Source organism: Rhinoraja longicauda, chromosome 30, assembly GCF_053455715.1.
Source record: "Rhinoraja longicauda isolate Sanriku21f chromosome 30, sRhiLon1.1, whole genome shotgun sequence".
In the NCBI taxonomy this organism is placed as follows: Eukaryota; Metazoa; Chordata; class Chondrichthyes; order Rajiformes; family Arhynchobatidae; genus Rhinoraja; species Rhinoraja longicauda.
In genome coordinates this window covers 28666249-28691144 of record NC_135982.1, presented here as the reverse complement: position 1 = coordinate 28691144, position 24896 = coordinate 28666249, and the positions used below count along the sequence as shown (strand labels likewise).

Sequence of the window (24896 nt, the reverse complement as noted above, 5' to 3'; positions counted from 1 at the left end):
TACACTGTCTTTACACAGTCAAAATAGTTGGATTTTTTTTTAAAAATCCATTGCCAAACCACCTTATTTATCCGGATGTAGTACTTGCAGATATTAAACTGTGTTGAATCGACCAGCATCAAGGGTAAAAAGCTAAAATAGATGCTCCAATCATTCTCATTAAGTCAGTGTATAAAATGTGAGTCTGAAAGCACATGCTCTGAAAATGGCCATTCAAATGGCTGAACATCAATGGTTCCGATACAAATTTCTGCCTTTTATAAGTTCCAGATCTTATTGGTTCCAACAAGATTGCTGTATCCCATTTGGCAAAATGATGTTAATTCCAAGAGAGCAGAAATATCGTCAGTTTATATCCAGAAGAAGGGCAAGTGTGCAATCTGTGAGCATCATAATCCTAAATCCTGATCATTGAGTTCATGCCACTGCCTCATAGTGCAGGTGTACGGGGTGCTAGCTGGTTGGCGCGGACTCGGTGATCGAAGATAGACAGAAAATGTTGGAGTAACTCAGCGGGACAGGCAACATCTCTGGAGAGAAGGAGTGGGTGATGTTTTGGGTCGAGACCCTTCTTCAGACCTGTTTCTGTGCTATATCTCTAAAGATATGAGGCAGAAGACTGTTGCTGTTAGTTTTTTCCCCCCTAAAGTGATGAGCTTCAATGACAATTCAAAATTAAGACCGAATAATTTAAGAGATATTACTGATATCTTTTTACTCTAGACTTCATTTTTCATGTTCAAAAGTAGAAAGAAGACTAGATAATGCATAGAATAGAATTATAGATAGATACAGCACAAAAGAAGCCCAGAGATATCTGTCCTAATCTTAAACTTATTTTGTTCTTGCGCTTCAGATTCAATTCTCCAGTCTTGACATCAGACTTTCATACAACGATGTACTGCTATTTCTGGCGATAGTGAAGTCTATTCCGAAGCAGACCACTGCAGTGCCAATCATGCCTGATCCTGAGTCAATGAATGGCAATACCAACTCATTTCGTTTGACAGGCATCTCAACAACAGGACCTGAGAAAAAAGAAACAAGTAGACACCAAATAGATCCTGTCCTTGGTAAGTAATAAGCAGAGCAACAGAGCCCCTTTATAGATTATCCTTTTTGTCCGTAGTCTGCATACCCCTCAAGTCTCTACCAATGTGGTATTGGACAAATAATAATTGGAATTGGTATTGCTTTAATATTGTCACATGTACTGGGATACAATGGAAAAACTTTGTTTGTTGTCCAGTCAAAGCATTCTATACATGAGTACAATCAAGTCAGATTCCAAGTAAATCTTACCCCCCTCACCTTAAACCTATGTCCTTTCGTTCTCAATTCCCCTACTCTGGGCAAAAGACTCTGTGTGTCCACCCGATCAATTCCTCGCAGCATTCTGTATTCTGTACTCGATCTCGCTATTATTCAATATGCATCATCTCCACTTCTAAATGCCTCCATTTGTCACAATGTCCATCTATTAAGCACTTTACTAAATATTATAACTGCTATTTTATCAATAGTTCAATGGTACTTTAATGGTTCACTCATCTTACTCATTCTTTTATTTTTTTCTGAGAGTTTCCCCAATTAATATCAAAGTATATGGGTTGTTTTGTAATGTCAACATTTAAAAATGCAAGTTGGATTCAAATTGTCTAGACTCAATTCATTATGGGCAAGTGAGGTCAAGATTTCATTGTATCATTCTTGACTATTTTTAAACTCTAGTTAAAAGCTAGCTTAGTCAGTTCATCAAATAATTTCATGACTGCCTCATTAAAGAAAATATTCTTCTATTTCAATTACTGGAATGAACTCCTAATTGAGTCATTTAGGAATACCTCGATGGTTAATTGAAGTCAAAATCCATATGTTTTCCCCTTTTTATTTGGCAGCTTACAAAGTCACTTTATAAATTACAAGTCTATAAGATTTGAAAGTGGGGAAAATTCTAATTTGGACTTAGCTGATTCACATTAATCCTTTCCATTTGAAATCAGTCAAAAACCATCATATAAGGGCGGCTGAATAATGACGACAATTCAGTGAATGCGGAGTGGTGTAACATGTTTTGCAGCTTTGCGCATTTTCCCACAGGGTTACCTTTCCAGAATAAAAACTGTTGCTTGTACTAATTGTATATACAATGTAGGTGATATGGTGGCTTATGTACAATCCTTAAATTGCCTTTAACTAATGTGAAATGCAGAGATTGTTAATTCTAATTATACATCAGCATTTTCTTTCTTTTTATTGCAGAGTTGCAGTTGGATCGCCTCCAAGACCTTGGATTTAACCTGGACGATTGTCGTAAAGCATTGCTGCAATCCAAAGGTAGTGAACATACATGGAATTCCAACTATAGAGTATATTATTTTTGGTCGTGCTCCTAATGTTGGAATGGAAAATTATTCTCTGGAATTTGAGGAGAGGAGGAAAAATTAAGACTAATTTATCAAATAGTTTATGAAAAGACATTTTAAAACCATTTGGGTTCTTGCTCTTTATCCAGTGGATGCCAATTAAAACAATAACCTGCATTGGTGGTACTTTGATTCCACAGCATTTTACTGTTTGTTATAAACAGAGCGACTGAACATATTTAATAATTTAATTCCTGTTTTGTTTCTAATGGCACAGGCCAGCTGAATCAGGCAGCCATGTGGTTGTTTAAGAACGCTGAGCCAGTGTCGGCAGGTGCAGCAGCTACCAGCAGTGATGGTGGAGCAGCTACAGCATTGCTCATCTCCGGGGTGGAGGTGAAAGCTGAGAGCATCTGTATCTGCTTGATCGATGACTGCATGGATTGCGATGTACCTCTTGCTGAACTTACCTTTTCAAGTAGGTTACTTGTTAAAAATTACTTCCAGCTTCCTTAATAGACAAGTTGGAAAGGCCATTGTCTGATTCAGTACTAACAGAAGCAAGCTTCCTGCAAGGACTCTATTCCATTTTCTCAGTTTCTCCATCTCTATTCCAACAGTTCTGTTGACAAAACTTTCCACACCAGTCCGTTTAAAATAGATTCCGTTTTCTTTAACCAGGACTTCCATTTTACCATAGTTGATGAGGGTGATCAACCCTCTCTGTCTCCTACGCTCCTGATCTCCCTCTACACTCCCTCTCTTACCAGGCAGAACAAGGACAATATGTCCTCTAGATCTTGCCTTCCACCCCACCAGCCTCCATAGTCATCTCATGACACCAAACTTTGTTCAAGATGGATTTCAATTTGTTAAAAGTTTACAACATTATGGAGAGATTTACAGATAAGTGTATAGAAATAGTAATTGGATCAAGAGTTCAATAAATCATACCTTTGCCACAGCTCAAGGTATAACTGGACCCAACTATCCATCAATTTTGTTGCAGTACACCAAAATACAGTTAGCAGCAATGTGATTTGGAAATTACAGAAGGAGAATACACCAATCAGCCAAAACATTATGACCTGATGAGCCAAAACATTATGACCACCTGCCTAATATGCTGTTGGTCCTCCGTGTGCAGCCCCATACGCAGCAGGGTGCGATGCACTGTGTCTTGTCACACATTCCTCCCGTGACCACCATTAAAATGGTCTGTGACTTGTGCCACAGTAAACCTTCTGTCGGTTCAGACCAGACGGGATAGCCTTCTTTGCCCTCGCGCATCGATGAGCCTTGGGCGCCCAACACCCTGTTGCCGGTTTATGGTTTGTCCCTCCTCGGACCACTGTCGGTAGGTACTCACCACTGATAACCGGGAGCACCCCACAAGCCTTGTCGTTTCAGAGATGCTCTGACCCAGTCGTCTGGCTATAACAATTTGGCCCTTGTCAAAGTCGCTCAGGTCTTTACTGCTGCCCATTTCTCCTGCATCCAACACATCAACTTCAAGAACTGACTGTTCACTTGCTGCCTAATATATCCCATCCCTTGACAGGTGCCATTGTAACAAGATAATCAATGTTATTCACTTCGCCTGTCAGTGGTCATAATGTTTTGGCTCATCAGTGTGTGTGTGTTGTTAACAAAGGATAATCCTAATTTCTGGGAGTGACAGCAGATGGCTCTGGAACGCACAATTCTGGAGCAACTATAGAAGGGGTTTCATTTATTAAGCATGTTTTTATTGATCATTGAAACAGGACCCATTCATATTTAGGTACTTAAAATTGATTATTTTCTTTATTTAGGATTATACTTCCTGCAGAGAGTGGGATCAAACCCAGAGGGGTCGGCTAATTTTACTCTTTCAGGAGATTATTACAACCGTGAGTTGTCAGGTAAGATCTTATTAATTTAAAATAGAAAATACTGTATAGTTCAGTCTGAAGAAGGGTCTCGACCCGAAACGTCACCCATTCCTTCTCTCCTGAGATGCTGCCTGACCTGCTGAGTTACTCCAGCATTTTGTGAATAGTATACTTCAAGTAATGATTTTGCATTAATATGCGTGCTGGCATGTACCAAGTATGTTCAATGTAAAATTGTGCAGGACCCACCCTCTTAGTCTGGTCCCGATATGGAGAATGTGGGATGGCTAGTATCACTCTGGCAGTTTGCAACGAGTGGATTGGGAAGGTTAAGACTTACACTGGAATTTAGAAGGATGAGGGGGGATCTTATTGAAACATATAAGATAATTAGGGGATTGGACACATTAGAGGCAGGAAACATGTTCCCAATGTTGGGGGAGTCCAGAACAAGGGGCCACAGTTTAAGAATAAGGGGTAGGCCATTTAGAACGGAGATGAGGAAGAACTTTTTCAGTCAGAGAGTGGTGAAGGTGTGGAATTCTCTGCCTCAGAAGGCAGTGGAGGCCAGTTCGTTGGATGCTTTCAAGAGAGAGCTGGATAGAGCTCTTAAGGATAGTGGAGTGAGGGGGTATGGGGAGAAGGCAGGAACGGGGTACTGATTGAGAGTGATCAGCCATGATCGCATTGAATGGCGGTGCTGGCTCGAAGGGCTGAATGGCCTACTCCTGCACCTATTGTCTATAGTGAAGTAACAAATCTGTAGACTAGAAAAGGTGAGACAATTGGCTAACACCGAAGATAGACACACAATGCTGGAGTAACTCAGCGGGACAGGCAGCATTTCTGGAGAGAAGGACATCTGAGAAAGCGTCTCGTCCTGAAACTTCATTCATTCTATCCAGAGATGCTGCCTGTCCCGCTGAGTTACTCCAGCATTGCGTGTCTTATCGCATGAATAGATTTTATCTTTGCTAGATATATTTATTTTGCCTTCACATGGAAAACACCTTAATGATAATCCTCAAAGCTGTAAATGGGAAAAGAAGCGTTTAGAACTTCAGAGCTTCTATAATGTAAACATACTTTTCCCTGGTCCACAAGGAAAATCCCCTGTGGCATTATGTTATGCCCTAGCATTTATTACCTTGAAATATTTGAGTGACAGAACAATATTCAGCTGCAGCAACCACTAGATGGGGCTAATATCTCGCATTATTTGAGAGGGGTTCTGTGCCACATCACCACCTGTGCTTCATGCTGTACAGTACTCAGGATGTTAGAAAAAATTGCAAATATTAAACATCTGAAGCAAAACAAATGGTTAGAAATGCAAAGCCTGTCCATTGCAATCCACGCCAATTTGGGTAATTTTTCACAGAAATTCATAGTGCTCTTGAAAATATTTTATATTAAGAACAGTAAAATGTTATATTCAAAGCATTAAGCTGCGTGCTCTGCCTCAAATGCAGACTCGCCTGCTGTGCATTTTTGGCTCCTTCTGTTTTAGCTTTCAATGATTGTATTCAACATTGAGAAACTGGATTTTCTGTGTGGCTTTAATACATTGTAGGTTAGCTGCAGGCATGATTTCCTGAGTACTAAAACATTGAACAGTTACTTTTGAGTGTTGTGTTATCAGTGTATGTGTTCTTGTCCTTGTGATTACACACCATTGGATGAAGTGAAAATGTGAACTACTGCCAATGCTAAAAACTTAAAATCAGGTACATTTTTTATTTGGTTTTAAAAATTGTTGCAATTTTGAAATTTATGAGGGAACATTGATATTAAAACCCTCTGATGCTGGTCGTGAAGGCTTTTGTTTTTTTAAAGCTTGTCCATGGAGCCCCCACCCCCCCTTTCATCTGAATCATTTAAATTACAATACACTGGGACATGGGACCTGACGAGTTGTATGTGCGTTCTTTTGATTTTCTGGCTGACGTGGCATATTAGCGAACAGACTGCTGGATAGGATTTTCCAACACCAAAGACTTTATGTCCTGCACAGACAACAAGATCTTTCAGCAGTAGCCAAATCTCTGCACAAAGAACAGAGTAGCAGTGTTGTTTGATTTATTATTTAAATAAAAGCTTTTCTGTACTCAATTAATAATTTTAGATCATATTGCTGAGGAATTTGAAATTGAGGGCATTTTGATTCCAGATTTGTTGCAGAAATCTAATAATTTATACTGTTTTTTTCTTAATTAAAAAAAGAATTATGATGAGCTGTAAGACCTCAGGTTTACTTTAAACTTTATTTTGCCAATCAGGTCTCCAATGTATCAGTATTTAACTTTCTGGCCAAGTTATTGGGAAAACCTCATGCTCTTGCATCTGCATCCAGGGAAGCATACTTTTCCTGCAAGCTGCAGTTAGGCATATAGTTCAGGCACGGATTGGTACAGCTAAATCTCAGGAACATTCAACTGCATTCAGTTATATTTTCTGTTTTGGTCAGGCAAGGACCAAAATAGTGTGGATTTGACATCTGGAATGTTAGAAGTCTTTGCTCTGCTTGCACTAAATTGGCAAGCTCTGATTATTGTGCAGTTTTTGAAAAGAGTCAAGTTTTATTGTCATATATTCCAAAACGAAACAGTGAAATTCTTACTTGCAGCAGCACACCAGATATGTAAACGTAGTATTATCAGCAACTGCATAGAGTTGCATGTTGCATAAAGTGCCTAGTACTCTATGTAACTTGTAACTGTTGTAAACAAGCTGCCTTGGCAGATTTTCCAGTGGTTAAATTTCCAGACTAGTATTTAGTACTTTGACACCTTACATTTGATCCAGAGACATGAATTGGAATTGGTGAATTTAAATTCAAGTCATTCAGTTATGATCACAAGGTGATCATAAAAGAAGAAAAAAAACTGACTCATTGATGTCCTTTGTGAATGAAATTATCCAATCATTCTCCCCCCCTGACATGAATTACTAGTCCACAATCCAAGGGGTAATTAAAGGCAGGACAAAAACAAGTTTACGTCCCATGAATAAAATTTTAAAAATTTGAATCTTGAGTTTTAATAACACAAATAAACTGAGGTCTTTCAGAAAAAACGGAGATATTACGAGGGCCAAAGTACCATATTAGGTTTCAGCAAAGAAAAAATCACTCTACCTAAATCGTCATTAAATTAATTATTGTTTGGTTTTGCTCTTTTCTAACTTAGTTCAAAGTTTGCAGTGCAATTTTTAAGAATTCTATGGATGAAATGATTAATACTTGAGGTTACCCTCCCCAATCCAATTCTGACAAAATACAAAATTTGAATTAAAAATGCTGTCAGTGGATCTTACCAGTCATTAGTGACAAATATATCAACAAATCGGAAGTGTAAATGGACCAACTCTCCTCGATACAATATTCAGGAACCTGCTAATAAACCAATTTAACAAGTCTGTTGACAAGGTAACAAGCAAGAATGTGACTTGGTGCAAAGCTCTATCTGTTCAGTTTCAAATTCTTCACAAACTTTAGATCAATTGCTTTGGTGCAGTTCGTATGCTTGTCATAATTCGGATGTCTTAGATCTCCCCAATATTTTCACACTAGGGTGGGAGCCTTTTGCTGAACCTTGGACAACGTTCCTGAGTTGGCAGCAGCAGGCAGCTAGCCGTCTTCACCCACCTCGCCTTAAGTTAGATCTCCAAGCAAAACAGCGGCTTGACATCAACATTACATCTGTCCTGATGGGTAAGGAATCTTCAGATCTTAGTACAGGCATTGTGTTTGCTGTTAACTTGAGGATTACCTGTCGATCTATGAAAAAGCAATGCCAGCCATTAGTTCACAACAATTTGTACGAGAGATGTACAGAAAACCTATTGTAAATGGATGAGGTACAGCAGTGAATTGTGAAATCTGCTTCTATACATCTCTGTTACACTTATACATTTCAGTTGGTATCCTTTTATTCACAAAATACTGGAGTAACTCAGCAGGTCAGGCAGCATCTCGGGAGAAGGAATGGGTGACGTTTCGGGTCGAGACCCTTCTTCACAAACGTCACCCATTCCTTCTCTCCCGAGATGCTGCCTGACCTGCTGAGTTACTCCAGCATTTTGTGAATAAATCGATTTGTACCAGCATCTGCAGTTATTTTCTTATATATCAGTTGGTATCCTTGCTGTCTCCTAGTCTCTTTAGTGGCTGGTTTGAAGGAGGAAGAGTTCTGGATAAAGTGTCTCCACGGATGTTAAATGTTTATTTTTATCTGTCAAATTTTCAGTATTTGCAGTTCCTGGCCAAGAATGATACACTCCCCATTTCTTGATTTAGCCTCTTTTGGTAGATCAAACAAGGGGAATGGCAACATCCACTCAGTATCATCTAAAAGTACATACATACTACGTAAAGTGTTGTAGGAACAATGGGGTTTGGCTGTAACATTATTCCAAAAGCATAATTCCCAACGTCACCCAATTCCTTTCTTGTTCCTTTTCTGTTTGTTTCTTATAGAGCAGTACAAAAGGACAAAAGCCTCTTGGATTGCAGACTACTGCAAGGAAGAAAGTGAGAGTTCAGAAACATCTCAGTGGAGGACTGGAATATATGGCGATCCATTACATGGACAGAGTAAGTACTTAATATAAAAAGAAGTAGGACACTTTCTTCCATTGTTAAAGGCAATAAAAGTCTATCAGAAAATTTAACTTAGCAGTCTTGTTTAAATTATTGGCTCTGAAAGTGCACATAGAAAGTAGAACAAGCCCTTCGGCCCACCAAGTCCCTGACGAACATGATGCCAAGTCATCATGTCAAGGGTCCTGATCCAAATTGTCACCTATCCATGTTCACCAGAGATGGTGCTTGACCTGCCGAGTTAGTCCAGCACTTTGTGTACTTTTGTGTAAACCAGCATCTGCAGTTCCTTGTTTTTACATGATGCCAAGTTATCTTGACAAAATGACCATGGACTCATGATTGAAGGTTGCAAGCTCCCAGTTGAACATATAACATATATTGAAAGGTTAAAGCAGCAAATGCAACAGGCTGTTCTCATGGACAAAAACTCACTAGATGGAAATGTGGGTCTGATGTGTCTACATCCCAATGTGCAACTGATGTTTCCATCAACTCCAAAGGGCAGAGGGAAATATTCATACTGCGTAATAGCTAGATTTGTAAAATATAGTTCCAAATTCATAAATTTCTAAAATATGTTAACATTGTCAAGAGTTCAAAATCTGTTATTAATTATTAGTTATTTAAAAAACAAAGGCTTGGGAGTTTTTCATTTCTGAGTCACAATGAATGCTGCTTCTTTCTGCTATTTGATCTCCATACGTCAACATCAGACCCCTGCAATAGCAGGAAAGTTTCCATTATGTACTGGAGCAGTTTAAGAAAGGACTATCGGAGAGACCATTTTGTGTCATTGGGTTTGGGACAAACCTGGGCAAATGGGGCCAGCTTAGAAGGGGCATCTTGGTGGGCATGGACTGGTTGGGCCAAAGATCCTGTTTCCATGCTCTATGACTCTAAAAATTAAAAGCTAATGAAGACATTTTGTATAAAATGTGCATTATACCCCTCCATGACACATTGGTCAACCTGAGGAGCACCTTCAGCAACAGACTGGTCCCACCAAGGTGGACCTTTTTCCCCTGTGGCTATCAAACTGTACAACTCCTCCCATTTTTGTAGTGGGTAGACTGACCCCCCCCCCCCCCCCATCTTTACACATTCCTCATCCTGGTCTTTTCCACGGGAATTTGATTCCATGTTTGTGCAACATTGCATATGTGTTGTGCAATAACTGGTCACTTAAATTTCATTACTATTATAATGCACATGACACTTCCAATGCCTTGTAACTGTACCTTGTGACTGGTGGCAGACCAATTTCCCTCTGGGATAAATAAAGTGGTGGTATCGTATCGTATTAAATCCCAGATGTGCCCTTTTGGAGTGAAGTTTTCTCATAAGAAATGCAGTTACAGTTCTGTGACAACCTCTCCCCCATTATACAAAGTCCAAGTATGTTAACAAATCATTTAAAAAAAGCATTTTAATACTAAGCTATTGGGACAAATTATTCTCCAATGACATGTGCCACTGCTAAGCTAAGGAACTTTACCAAGTGTCGTTATTCATCTCTACCCACCACCTCTATAAATCTTCCTCAAATAGAAGCTGCACGTTTCCCCTTCTTAAGCTGTGCAGGTTATGCAGTAAAAGCCTGTTGATTCATCTATTAAACTACAATGAATGAACTTTGACTTTTCAAAAAATTTCACTGATGAACTTCTGGCGAACAGTTATGTTTGTGACACTTTGCAAAGTTTGGGAAGCGGTCTTCTACAAAGTACTTTTTCTAGCGAAGAAAATAATAACTTATTTTGTTGTTACTTTATATATCCCCACACTGTGCGCTAGTTTCCCAGACGGCCTGTCAGGCTACTTTAAAATTATGCTGACCAAATTGAGAGTCATGTGCGGGTCAGTCCCTATTGTTTTCATCACCATTTTGGCATACCTGGTGGTCCATATGAATGAAATGTTTACTTTAAATTATGTTATTATCTCCAATTAAAAGACAAACATATTAAACAAGGTTTCCCTTCACCTGTCAGTAATATAAAGATGATTTAGAATGCTTCAGCATGCAATACTGAAGTAAATGTTCAACAAAACTGTTCACTCTTTAATACAAAGCAGATGCAGTTTAACATGGTTTGTAAAATGCCAATGAGTTTTAGAGACTTTTTATTACTTTGAATGTGTTGAATGAGCACTTTGATTATTGCTAAATCTAGGTTGACATCATCGGGGAAGTAAAACCTGCATCGCCGAAAAACAAAATACTAATATTATCCTTTTTGTACTTGTTAAATGACTGATGAAACCCAAACTTAAGAATAAGTCAATTAAAATTTCTGCCTAAAAATCATCAATAGACACTTCATAATACAGTCTACCCTCCTTATTACGGACTTTATAATGGATTTTGGTTATAATGGACAGAACGTGCCCACAGTAATCGGACACCTTAAGTAATCTTTAAGTACAGGAACTGCGAGTTACACTGTGGGAGGCAAGCAATTGCTTCGGTTGACACTCATGCAATGATGCTCTATAAACAATGCAACAAACTGTCTTTTTGTATTTTTAGCTCTTAAGAAGCACTTGGCATATGTTAGTAACTCATTACCTCCCTTACTGGGTTATAACAGACAATCAGCAGTAATGGACACCATTCCCCCCTCGCTACCCCACGGGCCTTTCACAATGAGGGTTATCTGTATAGACTTTGTATAACATTTAAAATACAACATTAATTTTTATACCTATCATCATTGTACTCATATTTATTGATCATTACGTTTCTCAATCTAAGTTTATGTGGGGAAAGTGAACCTTTTACTTTCTAACTCAACCTTTTTCTCTCTCTCTGCCAGACAGCCCTCTAGCCTATCTTAGAACGAGAAGCACTGCCAGTTTGACCAACCTGGAGCGGCAGATATATGCCAGAGGTACTGTACCTGGGAGTGGGAAGAAGTGAAAACAATGTATTTTTAACAGATACGATACAGTGTAACATGCCAACAAAAAGCATTTGACTATTGTCTTATATTTTCTTATCTAAACCTTTTCAGTTTACTAGTCAGACTTAGGGGTACATTATCCATTGTTTTGCTGTTTTGTGCCCATGTATCTTTGTACATTTCACTCTCAAGTACCCAAGTGCCCAAATAATGTTAATTTTCCACCCCTCTCCCCCCCCTGCTAGTCAGACTTGTGGAAGGGCTCCAAACAAACGGGTGCAAAGCAAGCCATTGATTAAGATCTCCCAAGTGCCAGCCAGAAGAAAAATGCGAATGTAAACTTTTTTTTTAAATTTATCGTCTAACCCAGAGTCTTTCTGTCTCAGCTGAAACTTTACTCCAATTTGGAACGTTTATCCCATTGTGTGAGCTGCTTTGAAGGTCGCCTTTATATTCTATTGAGCACATTCCATGGTTACGTACCTATCCAGATTACCAACCTCCCGATGTACCCTCCTAAAAAATGACAAGACCAAATTCGGATAAGGCAACCTATTTTCAGTACCTACAGTGTCCATCCTGAGTGAGCCATTTCAATTCTCCTTCCCATTTCCACACCATCCTGCTCGTCCTGTGCCTTCTTGATTGCAAGAATAAGGCAAAGGAATGGAACGGCACATCATAGTCCACCTGGGAAATCTGTAGCTTAATGTTATGAAGATTACTTATCTCACCCCATTCTCCTTCTACTCATCTTCTGGTCCTCCCATTTTTGTCGACTTTCTCAAACTCCGTATCCCCTCCTTCAGTCCACTATTAGCTCTTTCTGATTCCATCCATCTACTTCCGACACGTTCCATCAGCCACTCCCCACCCATTTCACTCTCCCACCCTCCCCCACCTGGTTCTGGTTCCATCCATCCTTCACCTCTTCCCATTATCACCTTCCAACCGTGGGAGCCTTTGTGTTCTAATTATCTCCAACCTAACTGTTCCAGCTTCACCTTCCCCCCCCCCCCCCGGTCTATCCTTTTTTTTTTAACGTGGCCTCAGTCTATCATCCACTTGTTCTGAAATCCAACCCTCTCCCTCCCCTACCCGGCCCAATCTGCCCGTCATCCCTCACTCACCCTTCAGTGCATCAGTCACATGTTGGGCTTTGTCTCAACAATCGTCTCCGTTTTAGACTGGCTATCTCCCCTCTCCACTCTTTGTTCTGATGCAAGGTTTTGACCCAAAATGGTGGCAATCCTATCCCCCTCCTCCCCCCCCCCCCCCCCCCCCCGCCCACAGCTGCCACTCGAGATGTTGAGTTTCCCCAGCAGATTTATTGCTCTAGATTCCAGTACATATAAACTCTTATGTCTCTAGATTATACACGCACATGCACACACCAAAATGTGTTCCATCCTCGAGATCAGGGGTTCCTAACCTTTTTCGTTCCGTTTACCTCTGGCAACTTTTCAAAAATAAATTTACCCCCACCCTGTTTTCAGTAATTTGAGTTTGCACTTCTACCATAATAATGCAACCGACAAAGGGGAAATTTTAAAATACTGTTTTTAACATTATTATTTTAAGTACAAATAACAATAATGGGAGGTGAAATGTACCCCCTGGGGGTAAATTTACCCCAGGTTGGGAACCCTTGCTCTAGATCATTTGGACCTCTCTTGAATTGTACAAGAATGTACAGAAGGCTGCCTTGTATTGTCTGTAATGATAGAGACTGTTTTAGCCAACTGGAAGAAGAGCAGTCCAACTTGCTGTCAGTGTTTTATTTCAGTTATTTCACAGATGGCATGCTACATAAAAAGATGCTGGCTCTATTTTCCCTTTACCATGTAACTCTGATTACATAGAATCAGGAGATTTACAACAGAGCAGGATGCCATTTGGCTTGTGCCAGTCAGAAAAGTACCCACCATCCCACACTTGATTGGTAGCCTTGCAAGTTACAACACTTCAGGTGCGCATATAAGAACTTTTTGGCCTTGGTGAGGATTTCTGCCATTATGAACCTTTCTGGCATTGAGTTCCCAACCCCTAACATATCCGAGTGGGAAAAAATCCTCTTTTTCTTTCTTATCTTTATGTAAATTACTTTAAATGCATTACAGCACTGGAACTGGCCCTTTGGCCCACAGTTTCTGATTCCACGTTTATTCCCGTTTACACTATCCAGGCCCCTTTTATTTTTATACAACAAAATTAATCTCCAATCAACCTCCCCTGTTCCAAAGTCAACTGCTCTACCTTCATCTTTACTCTCAGGTAAAAAGTTTAATCCTGGCAACATGCTCATAAATGTCCTCTCCATCCTCTCCAGTGCAATATTTGATGATCGGAACTCTACACATTTCTAAAGCTATGGCCAAGCAAGAGTCGTGTATAGTTCCAGCATAAACCTCCCATGTCCTTTTATCTATTCCTGGGCTAATAAAGAAAACATCTCATATGAAGGTTTACACTGGCCCTCAGGATTGATTGCAGTAATTTGCTCACCACTTGTTAAACAAACTGGTCTGTAATTATTTGAGCAACCTCACAACCAACACACCAATACCATTCCTGTAGCAAGGGATGATCAACAAATGATTATCGGAACCCTGTGCAATTTCTGAAGAAAGGGTTCGACCTGAAACGTCACCCATTCCTTCTCTCCAGAGATGCTGCCTGTCCCGCTGAGTTACTCCATCTGTATCTTCGGTTTAAACCAGCATCTGCAGTTCCTTCCTACACTCTGTAATTTCCTCCCTTGCATTTTTTTAACTGAGGAGAATGTATTTTTTTCTGGATCTGGTGATGAACTCACTTACAAAGATGTACATAAAACCTTTCAGATTTTCTTTGATTTTCATTTAAGACTAGTTTGTGAAACGTTGCAATTGAGCATGCCAGGATCAAGTATCAATATTTAATATAATCCCATGATGATGTACCCAATTGCAATTTGTCTCAGACGTGAGGTTTGCTTTTTAGCAGCTCTGAGTTTCACTCAGCAGACCAAGATTATAGGACAGGAAAAAATTTCAAGAGCTATTTAGTGTACTATACATGAGCATCAAATAGATAAGTTGGTTTTCTGTTCATTTGTTCTTTATGGTACAAAATGATTCTTTCTCTTTTCATATTATGCTTCAGGACCAAGCCAATTCTTAGGTAATTATCCAATTGTTTTGTTCATAGGTTGAAATCTATGGGTAGTTTTCACATCGGTGTATGTAGTTGTGAAGAAGGGTCTCGACCTGAAACATTACCTATTCCTTTTCTCCAGAGATGCTGCCTGACCCACTGAGTTACTCCAGCATTTTGTGTCTATCTGTGGTGTAAACCAGCATCTGCAGTTCCTTCCTGCACACTCTCAGCTGGGTAGTGCACCAGACAGATCAATCAGGCACACCCAATTTATGGTGTTACTGGTTTCTAGATTGTTGAAATTGATGTTCTGGAACTTGGAGAAGCCACAGTACATGCACTCTTGGATGATGATGTATCATGTGCTGAGCAAGATGACTCCTCACATTTACAAATAGACACATTCTGATTTTTGTTTAAAATATGAACTGTATATGTTCTTTATTATTGTAAACATCAAAATTGTATATTGTTACAAGTTAAGACAAGAGGCCCATGATTGTTGAAAGCAAAAGGCACCTTTCATCATGTGATTTTTCGGGTGTAAGAAACAACTGCTATGTAACAGCATCAGGGCCATTCTTAGTCATGTGTGGCCAAAAATGTGAAAAATTGTGGAATACATCTCTTCTAATTCTGGAAGCATCACAGGTATATTGTGTTGTACTGTATATATGACTTAGGTCGAAGTTTATCAAGTGAAATTTTTATGTGTTTTGCTGACAATGTTTGTTTAGGGTAAGAGGTCAAATATGACTGGTCACGTGTGTGACCTCACATGGCCACACACGTGACTAAGAATGGCCCATCATTGCTCATCCCAGCAGAGTGTGTGAGCTGGGAGCTGGGTCTTGAAAATTGCTGGAAAAGTCTTCACAGAAATCACACATTTGCAAGTAAATAATGCCAAGCTTGCCAGCTGAGTGTAATAGAAACCAAGATGTACGCACTGTTTATAAACACACACACACACACACACACACACACACACACACACACACACACACACACACACACACACACACACACACATATAGCTATATGGTTGGTAGCATGCTCGTAAAATTTGATATTCCTTCCACACGTTGCCAAATCGTTTAACTGCACTATGAAGGCAGCTCCTTGCTATTCCAACAACAGTACTGCATTGGCTAGACTGGATTAAGGGACACAATTTCAAGTGTTTAATTTTATCATTAAAAGTCACCATCTTCATTTATTCGCAGAAATTTAATCCCATGCTAATGATCTTCGCGATGGTGTTTACAAATATTTCTCAATTCTCATCATAGATTCTCTTCTAAAAGAATCCTGATAAATATTTGATTAACATTAGTTTATTAAATTAATTTTGTCTAATATTTTTACAATCCTGTTAATTTTAAATAATGTTTGTTTATTAAAATACTTTACAAAATAACTTGATCCTAAAAAATACCCAACAATACAACATATGGGCAAGGGGTGATAAGTGGATAGTAACAACAGTGCCATTAAAGTTCCAAATAATTACAATTTCCAACCTTCCTTGACATTCATTGATATTGGTGTTTGTTTCTAATGTGCTTATAAATACTCCTGCACTCACAGACAAGAGCCTGGGAATCACCATTAGCTGGAAACTCATCTGGAGCAGTCATTTAAATGCTGTGGCCACAAGCATTGGTCTGGCTGTCCTCTGGCGAGTTACTCATCTGACTGCTCAAAGCCTCTCCATAATCTCCAAGGCCAAGTGAGGGGCATTATGGGATACTCTGTGCTGGTCTGGATGTGTGCAGCTGCTTCAACTCACAAGACGCTCGCACAATTCACCATGAAACATTCTACCAGACTAGTTCCCAGTCTCCCTCCACCCAAAGGCCATTCACCACCCTAAATATTCCTTCCCACCACCTGCAGTGCACAATGGTGTTAGTGTACACCATTTGCAAAAACGCATCGCGTTTACTCAACAAATTCACTAAGCACCTCCCAAACGCACAACCCATACTGCCAAGTAGGGCTGGAGCAGCAAGCATATGGAAATATCGCAACTTAGAAGATCCCCTGCACGTCCTGATGTGGAAATATATTCATCATTACTGGGTCTAAACTCTGGAAGGCCCACTCGACAGCACTGTAGGAGTATTGGTTTGATCTATTGAAAGATAGAGCATGAAAATCAGCCAACCGAGTCCATGCCGACCATTGATCAACTGTACACACTAGTTCTGCATTATCTACTTTCACCTCCACAGCACACAGGCAATATACAGAGGCCAAGGAACCTACCAATCCTGATGTTCACTCGAATGTTTGCAGCAACGTGGCTTACAACACTAAATTCCCGCGGGTAATTGGGGATGGAGAATGTATGCTGGCCTTGCCAGCGATGTTCAATCCTGAAAACTGGATGTGTCTCATTAATAAGAAAAAGTGCCACCTGTAAGATGTGATTCAGCGTAACGTCTGAGTTTATGTTTAACTTGGCCCTTCAATAAAAAAAATGATGAACTGGTGAAACCTCAGCATGATGATTTACATCCTGAGTCATGCACAGTCACATCCCTACGTGCTCCTTAATAGCATCCGCCAGCAAGGCTCCCAGCTGCCAAACTACTATTTTCATGGGTGCTGGGAAGTTTATTGTCATGTGTACCGAGGTGCATTGAAATGTTTTTGTTGCGTGCTAACTAGTCAGCGGAAAAACTATACACAATTACAATTGAGGCACCCACAGTGTACAAATACATGATAAAGGGAATAATGTTTAGTGCAAGTTCAAGTCCAGTAACGTCCAATTAAAGGTAGTCTGAGGGTCTCCAATGAGATCGATAGTAGCTCAGGACAGCTCTCTAGCTGTTGGTAGGACGGTTCAGTTGCCTGATAACAGCTGGGAAGAAACTGTCCCTGAATCTGGGGGGGTGTGTTTCCACACTTCTGTACCTCTTGCTTTGATGGGAGAGGGGAGAAGAGGGAGTGGCCGGGGTGGGACCTGTCCTTGATTGTACTGCTGGCCTTGCCAAGGCAGCGTGAAGTGTGGATGAAGTCAATGGAAGGGAGGTTGGTTTGTGTGGCGATCTGGGGCAAATAAGGTTTACGGTGATCTACTCCCTATCAATGGTGTCTTTTAATTCATTTGTTTCCTTTTGCAGCAGAGGAGAAGATACCGAAGCGTCGGCAACCTTTTGTGCCTTACGCTCTGAGGAACCACACGGGATGCACCTTGTGGTTTGCCACGCTCACAACCACTCCAACAAGGTACAAAATGTTCTCTTTGTGGCATCTTAAATTCTAATAATGGCTGATGGCTGGATATTCCATTACAAATATTAGATTTTATCCTTTAGATTGGTCATTGGCAAAGATGCACTCATAGAAATTGCTAATCTGTTTACCGATTGCTATGCCGAAAACCAATACCAGATGGTGAATCTGTGGAATTCATTGCCACAGGCGGCTGTGGAGGTCAAGTCATTGGATATTTTTAAAGCAGAGATAGATAGATTCTTGATTCGTACGGGTGTCGAGGATTATGGGGAGAAGGCAGGAGAATGTGGTTAGGAGGGAGAGATAGATCAGCCATGATTGAATGGCAGAGTAGATTTGATGGGCTGAACAGCCTAATTCTACTATCACATGAACAGATATATCCATGCTAAATGTCATTGATCATTCAGCAGCAGTTGACTTGCTTGGCATTTCTTCCAACTGTCCCCTCTTCCTCAAATTAAGTTTATTTTTATAACTTCAGAATTGAAAGTACTCACTTCAATATGAATCGTCATTCTATTGGACTGATGCTGTGACTGTAAGTGAGAGTAGTTTGATGCACCCGCAGTGAAGGAGATGTTGTTTTTGATTGTAGAGTGGCCCTGTCTCACAGCGAAAGCCCGGGGTACATGCATGAAGCAACTGTGGCTGACCTTGACGACCAGCACAATGTCAGTCAATGGCGTGAGGTGCTCCCAGGAGAAGAAGTTCCTTTCGAGTTTGAAGCCAGGGAAAAACTAAGGCACAGGTGTGTGAAACAAGATGGCATGGCATTCCTTCTATAATCTCATCACTGTTGTAACGGTATTTGTGCTGCGTTGGTCTGCGTTAGATGTGCTGTGTAAAATTGTGTAGCCATAACTGCAATGTAATGTAAACTGTGTAATGTAATTGCATGTAATGTAATAGACAATAGGTGCAGGAATAGGCCATTCGGCCCTTCGAGCCAGCACCGCCATTCACTGTGATCATGGCTGATGTAGTAATGTTACTACACTTTGCATTTGTACCAACAGACACACCCATGAGTTGAAGATTCATCAGCTTTTGGTCCGGGTGAACGGGTGGGAGCAAGTGAGCCCAGTGTCTGTGGATAAAGTCGGTATCTTCTTCCGCTGTGCAGCACCCGATCGCAACAACCAGTCATCCATGGTAACTGTGATTAACTGCCTGCACGTAGTTTGTCAAAACTTATACCATTCAAAGACTCTGTATTTTTAGCTGTAACATGAGATTCTGAAGAATCAACTGCTTCAGAATTTTTTTTAGCAAATAATAATTTGTTTTTTTTAAATAGCATATAAGGCGATATCATCCATAGCCTTACGATTTTTTTAAAAAGTCTAGAGAGGTTTGCTGAACTTGAGTCAACACTTTGGTTACAGTAGAAGGACCACATATATATTTTAGGTTACCATCTTACGAAAAGAAATAGAAAAACTCAAAAGGATGCAAAAACCATTTACATAGTTTGATAAAATGACACTAATTGGGATAGAATGAACAGGTTGATTTTATGAAACGATGCGGTTGAGAAGTAATCTATTCAAGGTTTTTACATTTATGAAAGGTTTTGATAGTGTAGCCTTAGGCATATCTCCATTTGTCCACAAGCATAGAGTTAAAAGGCGCAATACAACTGACTAGAAAAATTATATTAAAACATTTTCCAGGAAATTGGGCAGTTGTTTCAAATTGTACCGATAAATTTAAGGGAAATTCCTACAATCCTTTGAGGAGAAGGGGATTCTGGATTTGCAGAAAGATTTAGATGAGGTAGCATGGAGAATTGAGCATAGTAGAAATGAACTATTTGGGCCAAGTTGACTTTCTACGTCAAAGATACAGGAGAGAGGAAGAAAACTGTTTTTTTCCATCTGTAAAGTAAAATTCCCTGATGATAATTCGCTGAACACAATCGAGAGGTAATATATAGCCTTTTCTGCCTCTGTTTATTAATTTGATCAGATCAGAAGCTCTTTGATGTGAGTGAAATATTAAATGTAAAAGAGCTAATTCTGATCCCGATAGTTGGTGGTTCAAATTAAACCTTCCATCTCAATCGTTAATTGTTTGCCCCTATATGCAAAAGTATATTATGAAAGCTACACGATTTCAGATGCTGATGCACAAGAGTCATAAGACTTAACACATGTTGCTTTTGTAATGTATGTCTACTTTCTTTGTGCCGCAGGTTGGAAGTCCCATTAGCAAGACCAATATTATACATCCACATGTTTATGTAAGCATTCTTTTACTCTCTGATCACAACCCTCTTAAAAAAATAATGTTACTTTTTAAAATTGGTTTATGATGCAATTTTGTGCTGAATTACTATTATTTTAAATGTCATTTTTTCCAAATTGCCAGGGATGTGATTTTTGGAAATTTGTATTGCAAGAATGTCTCAGTTGTCACCATGCTGTTTATGATTATGATGTATAGATTGTGTCATTTATATTTACATTCCTTTGTGGCGGTCCCTGGGTATCAGGCCACTCCTTGGGTCAGCCCCCTCGTCACTTGACGGACAGGCTTAAGGGGTTAAGAGTCAGCCCGTTGGGGGGTGTGGTTTATCCCGAGGTGGACTTCGCTGTGAGTAGAAGCTCACAGCCAAATAAAGACCTTTACTAAACCTGCCTGGCGTCCAGCCTTTTCTCTGCACTCCGCCAGGCCACTACATTGGTGACCCCGACGTGGTGCCGGTTGCGCAGCCACGCCCGCGAGGTCGCCCTCCGTCCACGTTACCCCCATCAGTGTCTGCTACGTCCCCTCCACCTGTCAGTCAGTCGCCGGTCCCTGCGCCCGGCGTGTTGCGCACCCGGGCTGGACGCCTCGTGCGCCCTCCTGTCCGCTTTGTACCTCCGGTTCTTCGGGGGGGGGGGTCCTGTGGCGGTCCCAGGGTATCAGACCACTCCTTGGGTCAGCCCCCTCGTCACTTGACGGATAGGCTTAAGGGGTTAAGCGTCAGCCCGTTGGGAGGTGTGGTTTATCCCGAGGTGGACTTCGCTGTGAGTAGAGACCTTTACTAAACCTGCCTGGCATCCAGCCTTTTCTCTGGCCAGGCAGGCCACTACACCTTTGTATTTCTTCCTTCTTCTGAGAGTTCCCGCTCATTCTGTTTTGTGATATTATTTCTTGAATCAGGTTTGTGTGATCCCCAGAACACACTGAACAGTAGAATTTAAACAGTCTAGTCTGAGCATTGGATGGGCTCTCAATACATCAGCATTGTATCATTAGAAATACAATGGAATTTAGTATACTAATGATTACACAGTGTATACTAATGATTGTATCATTAGTATACACTGGAATTTAGAAGAATGAGAGGAGATCTGATCGAAACGTATAAGATTATTAAGGGGTTGGATACGTTAGAGGCAGGAAACATGTTCCCAATGTTGGGGGAGTCCAGAACAAGGGGCCACAGTTTAAGAATAAGGGGTAGGCCATTTAGAACTGAGATGAGGAAAAACTTTTTCAGTCAGAGAGTTGTGAATCTGTGGAATTCTCTGCCTCAGAAGGCAGTGGAGGCCAATTCTCTGAATGCATTCAAGAGAGAGCTAGATAGAGCTCTTAAGGATAGCGGAGTCAGAGGGTATGGGGAGAAGGCAGGAACGGGGTACTGATTGAGAATGATCAGCCATGATCACATTGAATGGCGGTGCTGGCTCGAAGGGCCGAATGGCCTCCTCCTGCACCTATTGTCTATTAGAAATATATATTTTAAATTACAATTATTTCCTCGTGTGTATATTTTTGAACTCCAGTTTTTGTAGAACAATTAAGAGAGAAACAGGGAGTTTTCCTGGTGTTCAGGCAATATTTCTCCATCAACCAGCATCTATTTGCCACTTATCAGACAGCACGGTTTTCACATTATCTTCTATATTTATCTACATTCAGAACAATAAAGCATTTTTAGATATCATGCCAACATGATTAGTAATTAAAACAATAAGTGTGCATGTTCTTCCATGTGTATCTTCAGTCAGGTCGTGAGTCTAACATTATCAAATATATATCTGAATACTCAATGCTCGGCTCAGGAGATAATCTAACCCCTTTGGGAGCTACCAGTGCCGGGTCTGCGTGAATAATTTAACATATGGCATCCAATCATTTACTGAGTTATTAAAGATTTTAACAATTAGTGCATTATTGGAATATAATATAATAAAAAGGAACTGCAGATGCTGTTTTTTTACCAAAGATAGGCACAAAATGCTGGATTAACCCAGCGGGTCCACATCTGGAGAGAATACATAGGTGATATTTTTTGTCTCGGACCTTTCTTCAGACTATTATACACAATAGGTGCAGGAGTAGGCCATTCGGCCCTTCGAGCCAGCACCGCCATTCAATGTGATCATGGCTGATCATCCACAATCAGTACCCCGTTCCTGCTCTCTCCCCATACCACCTGACTCTGCTATCATTAAGAGCTCTATCTAGTTCTCTCTTGAAAGCATCCAGAGAATTGGCCTCCACTGCCTTCTGAGGCAGAGAATTCCACAGATTCACAACTCTCTGACTGAAAAAGTTTTTCCTCATCTCCGTTCTAAATGGCCTACCCCTTATTCTTAAACTGTGGAACTAGATTAAGAGTTTAATATCCAAAATATAGACTTTTCCACTCGTCTTTATTTTCATTGTTATAATTATGTATATTGCTTACTGCGAGCTTCATGTGAATAAGAAATTTAATTGCACCCAGTTGTAAAGGATAAACTAATCTGTAGACAGACACAAAATGCTGGAGCAACTCAGCGGGTCAGGCAGCATCTTGGAAGAGAAGGAATGGGTGACATTTCGGGTCGAGATCCTTCTTCAGACTCTTCGGGTCGAGTCCCTTCTTCAGACTGATGTCAGGGGAGGGGGCAGATCCCGCCCCCTCCCCTGACATCAGTCTGAAGAAGGGTCTCGACCCGAAACGTCACCCATTCCTTCTCTCCCGAGATGCTGCCTGACCTGCTGAGTTACTTCAGCATTTTGTGACTACCTTCGATTTTAACCAGCATCTACAGTTTTATTTCCTAAAATAATCTATCTTGTTTTTCGTACTGAAGGGAGTACTGCAGATAAGCTTGTAGGTTTTACCATTGCACAGATAGCTATGATCGTTTATTAATAATGTGTTACACTTGATCCTTTATAAGTAAAGTGTTTCACTCTTCTCTCTTACCTTGCAGTTCTCAGCTCTTCCCCCTGTCCGGGTTGTCTTCTCCGTGACTCTTGAGGGAAGCGCAAGGAAAGTGATAACAGTCCGCTCGGCACTGACAGTGAAAAACAAACTGGAGGTGCCCATGGAACTGAGATTGGATAGTCCATCTGCTCCAGACAGTAAGTTATTAATCCATGCGGCACTAAGTTGAGATTTTTCTGTGGAAATCCATCTGCAATTCAGCAGTACTAAAACAATAGACAATAGGTGCAGGAGTAGGCCCTTCGAGCCAGCACCGCCATTCAATGTGATCATGGCTGACCATTCACAATCAGTACCCCGTTCCTGCCCTCGCCCCATACCCCCTGACTCCGCTATCATTAAGGTAACAAGGCAATTCCTACAAAGGATCATGCCATTATAGGAAGGATGTCGACAAAATGGAGAGGGTACAGAGGAGATTTACTAGAATGTTGCCTGGGTTTCAGCACTTAGGCGACAGAGAGAGGTTGAATAGGTTGGGTCTTTATTCTTTGGAGCGTAGAAGGTTGAGGGGGGACTTGATAGAGGTTTTTAAAATTTTGAGAGGGACGGACAGAGTTGACGTGGGTAGGCTTTTCCCTTTGAGAGTGGGGAAGATTCCAACAAGGGGACATAGCTTCAGAATTGAGGGACAAAGGTTTAGGGGTAACATGAGGGGGAACTTCTTTACTCAGAGGGTTGTGGCTGTATGGAATGGGCTTCCGGTGGAAGTGGTGGAGGCTGGCTCGATTTTATTATTTAAGAGTAAATTGGATAGGTATATGGATAGGAGGGGATTGGAGGGTTATGGTCTGAGTGCAGGTAGATGAAACTAGGTCAGGGAGAATGGTCGGCGTGGACTGGTAGGGCCGGACAGGCCTGTTTCCATACTGTAGTTGTTATATGTTATATGTTATCTACCAAGCCAATTCATCCACTTTTGCTACAACTTTGTGTGCTTTCCACAAAGTGAAGTAGTGATTGGGAAGAAGTTCAAAATATATTTGTGTGGAATTTAAAAACAGAAGGTGGGAAATCTGCAGACGCTTACCCTCCCTTGCAGGAGCCCAAAGGAGGTGTTTAATCAGAGCTGGTACTGGTTGTTGTAAAGCCACTCTCAAGACGTGGGGTTATATAAACACTGAAGATGTCATCTGCATGTGTGGCACTCAACCACAAAGTATGGAGCACCTATTGAGATGTCCTCTATTGGAGCACCAATGCAAAGCCGAGGATCTCACAGAGAACAATGGTATTGCAAAGAGTTGTGCTCAGTTTTGGCTGAAACACAATATCTAGCATGTGTGGACACGATGAGAAGAAGAGAATCAGGAAATCACTAGCTATGAGCAGTGTGGAAGTTCAGGTTGTCAGCCTTTGTACAGGATTCCTCAGCCTCTGCACAATTGCAGCTAATGCTGAACTGCAGTAATAGACCAGGAGCTCAACATATGGGGCCAAAGCAAAGCATCAGCAGGTGAACAGAATCCTGTTCTATGCAACCAAGTTCGTCAGTAAAATGGAGACACAAGAGACTGCAGATGCTGGGATCTAGAGCAAAACAAAAACAAG

General features: G+C 40.7%; 1 protein-coding gene across 2 annotated transcripts in view; it reads left to right on the top strand.

Annotated features, from left to right (window-relative positions):
• Positions 1 to 24896, top strand: part of vps13d (vacuolar protein sorting 13 homolog D) — a 216010-nt gene that overhangs the window by 72369 nt on the left and 118745 nt on the right. The window contains exons 33-45 of one of the 2 annotated variants that reach the window (XM_078425504.1): positions 857 to 1073; positions 2263 to 2337; positions 2644 to 2844; positions 4181 to 4270; positions 7812 to 7952; positions 8718 to 8834; positions 11660 to 11734; positions 14891 to 14908; positions 18019 to 18124; positions 18732 to 18884; positions 19153 to 19288; positions 20331 to 20378; positions 23332 to 23482. In XM_078425504.1, coding sequence (XP_078281630.1) covers positions 857 to 1073; positions 2263 to 2337; positions 2644 to 2844; positions 4181 to 4270; positions 7812 to 7952; positions 8718 to 8834; positions 11660 to 11734; positions 14891 to 14908; positions 18019 to 18124; positions 18732 to 18884; positions 19153 to 19288; positions 20331 to 20378; positions 23332 to 23482 — 1528 coding nt within the window. The remainder of the gene's footprint in view (positions 1 to 856; positions 1074 to 2262; positions 2338 to 2643; positions 2845 to 4180; positions 4271 to 7811; positions 7953 to 8717; positions 8835 to 11659; positions 11735 to 14890; positions 14909 to 18018; positions 18125 to 18731; positions 18885 to 19152; positions 19289 to 20330; positions 20379 to 23331; positions 23483 to 24896) is intronic. The other variant, XM_078425505.1, reaches the window with a different exon arrangement.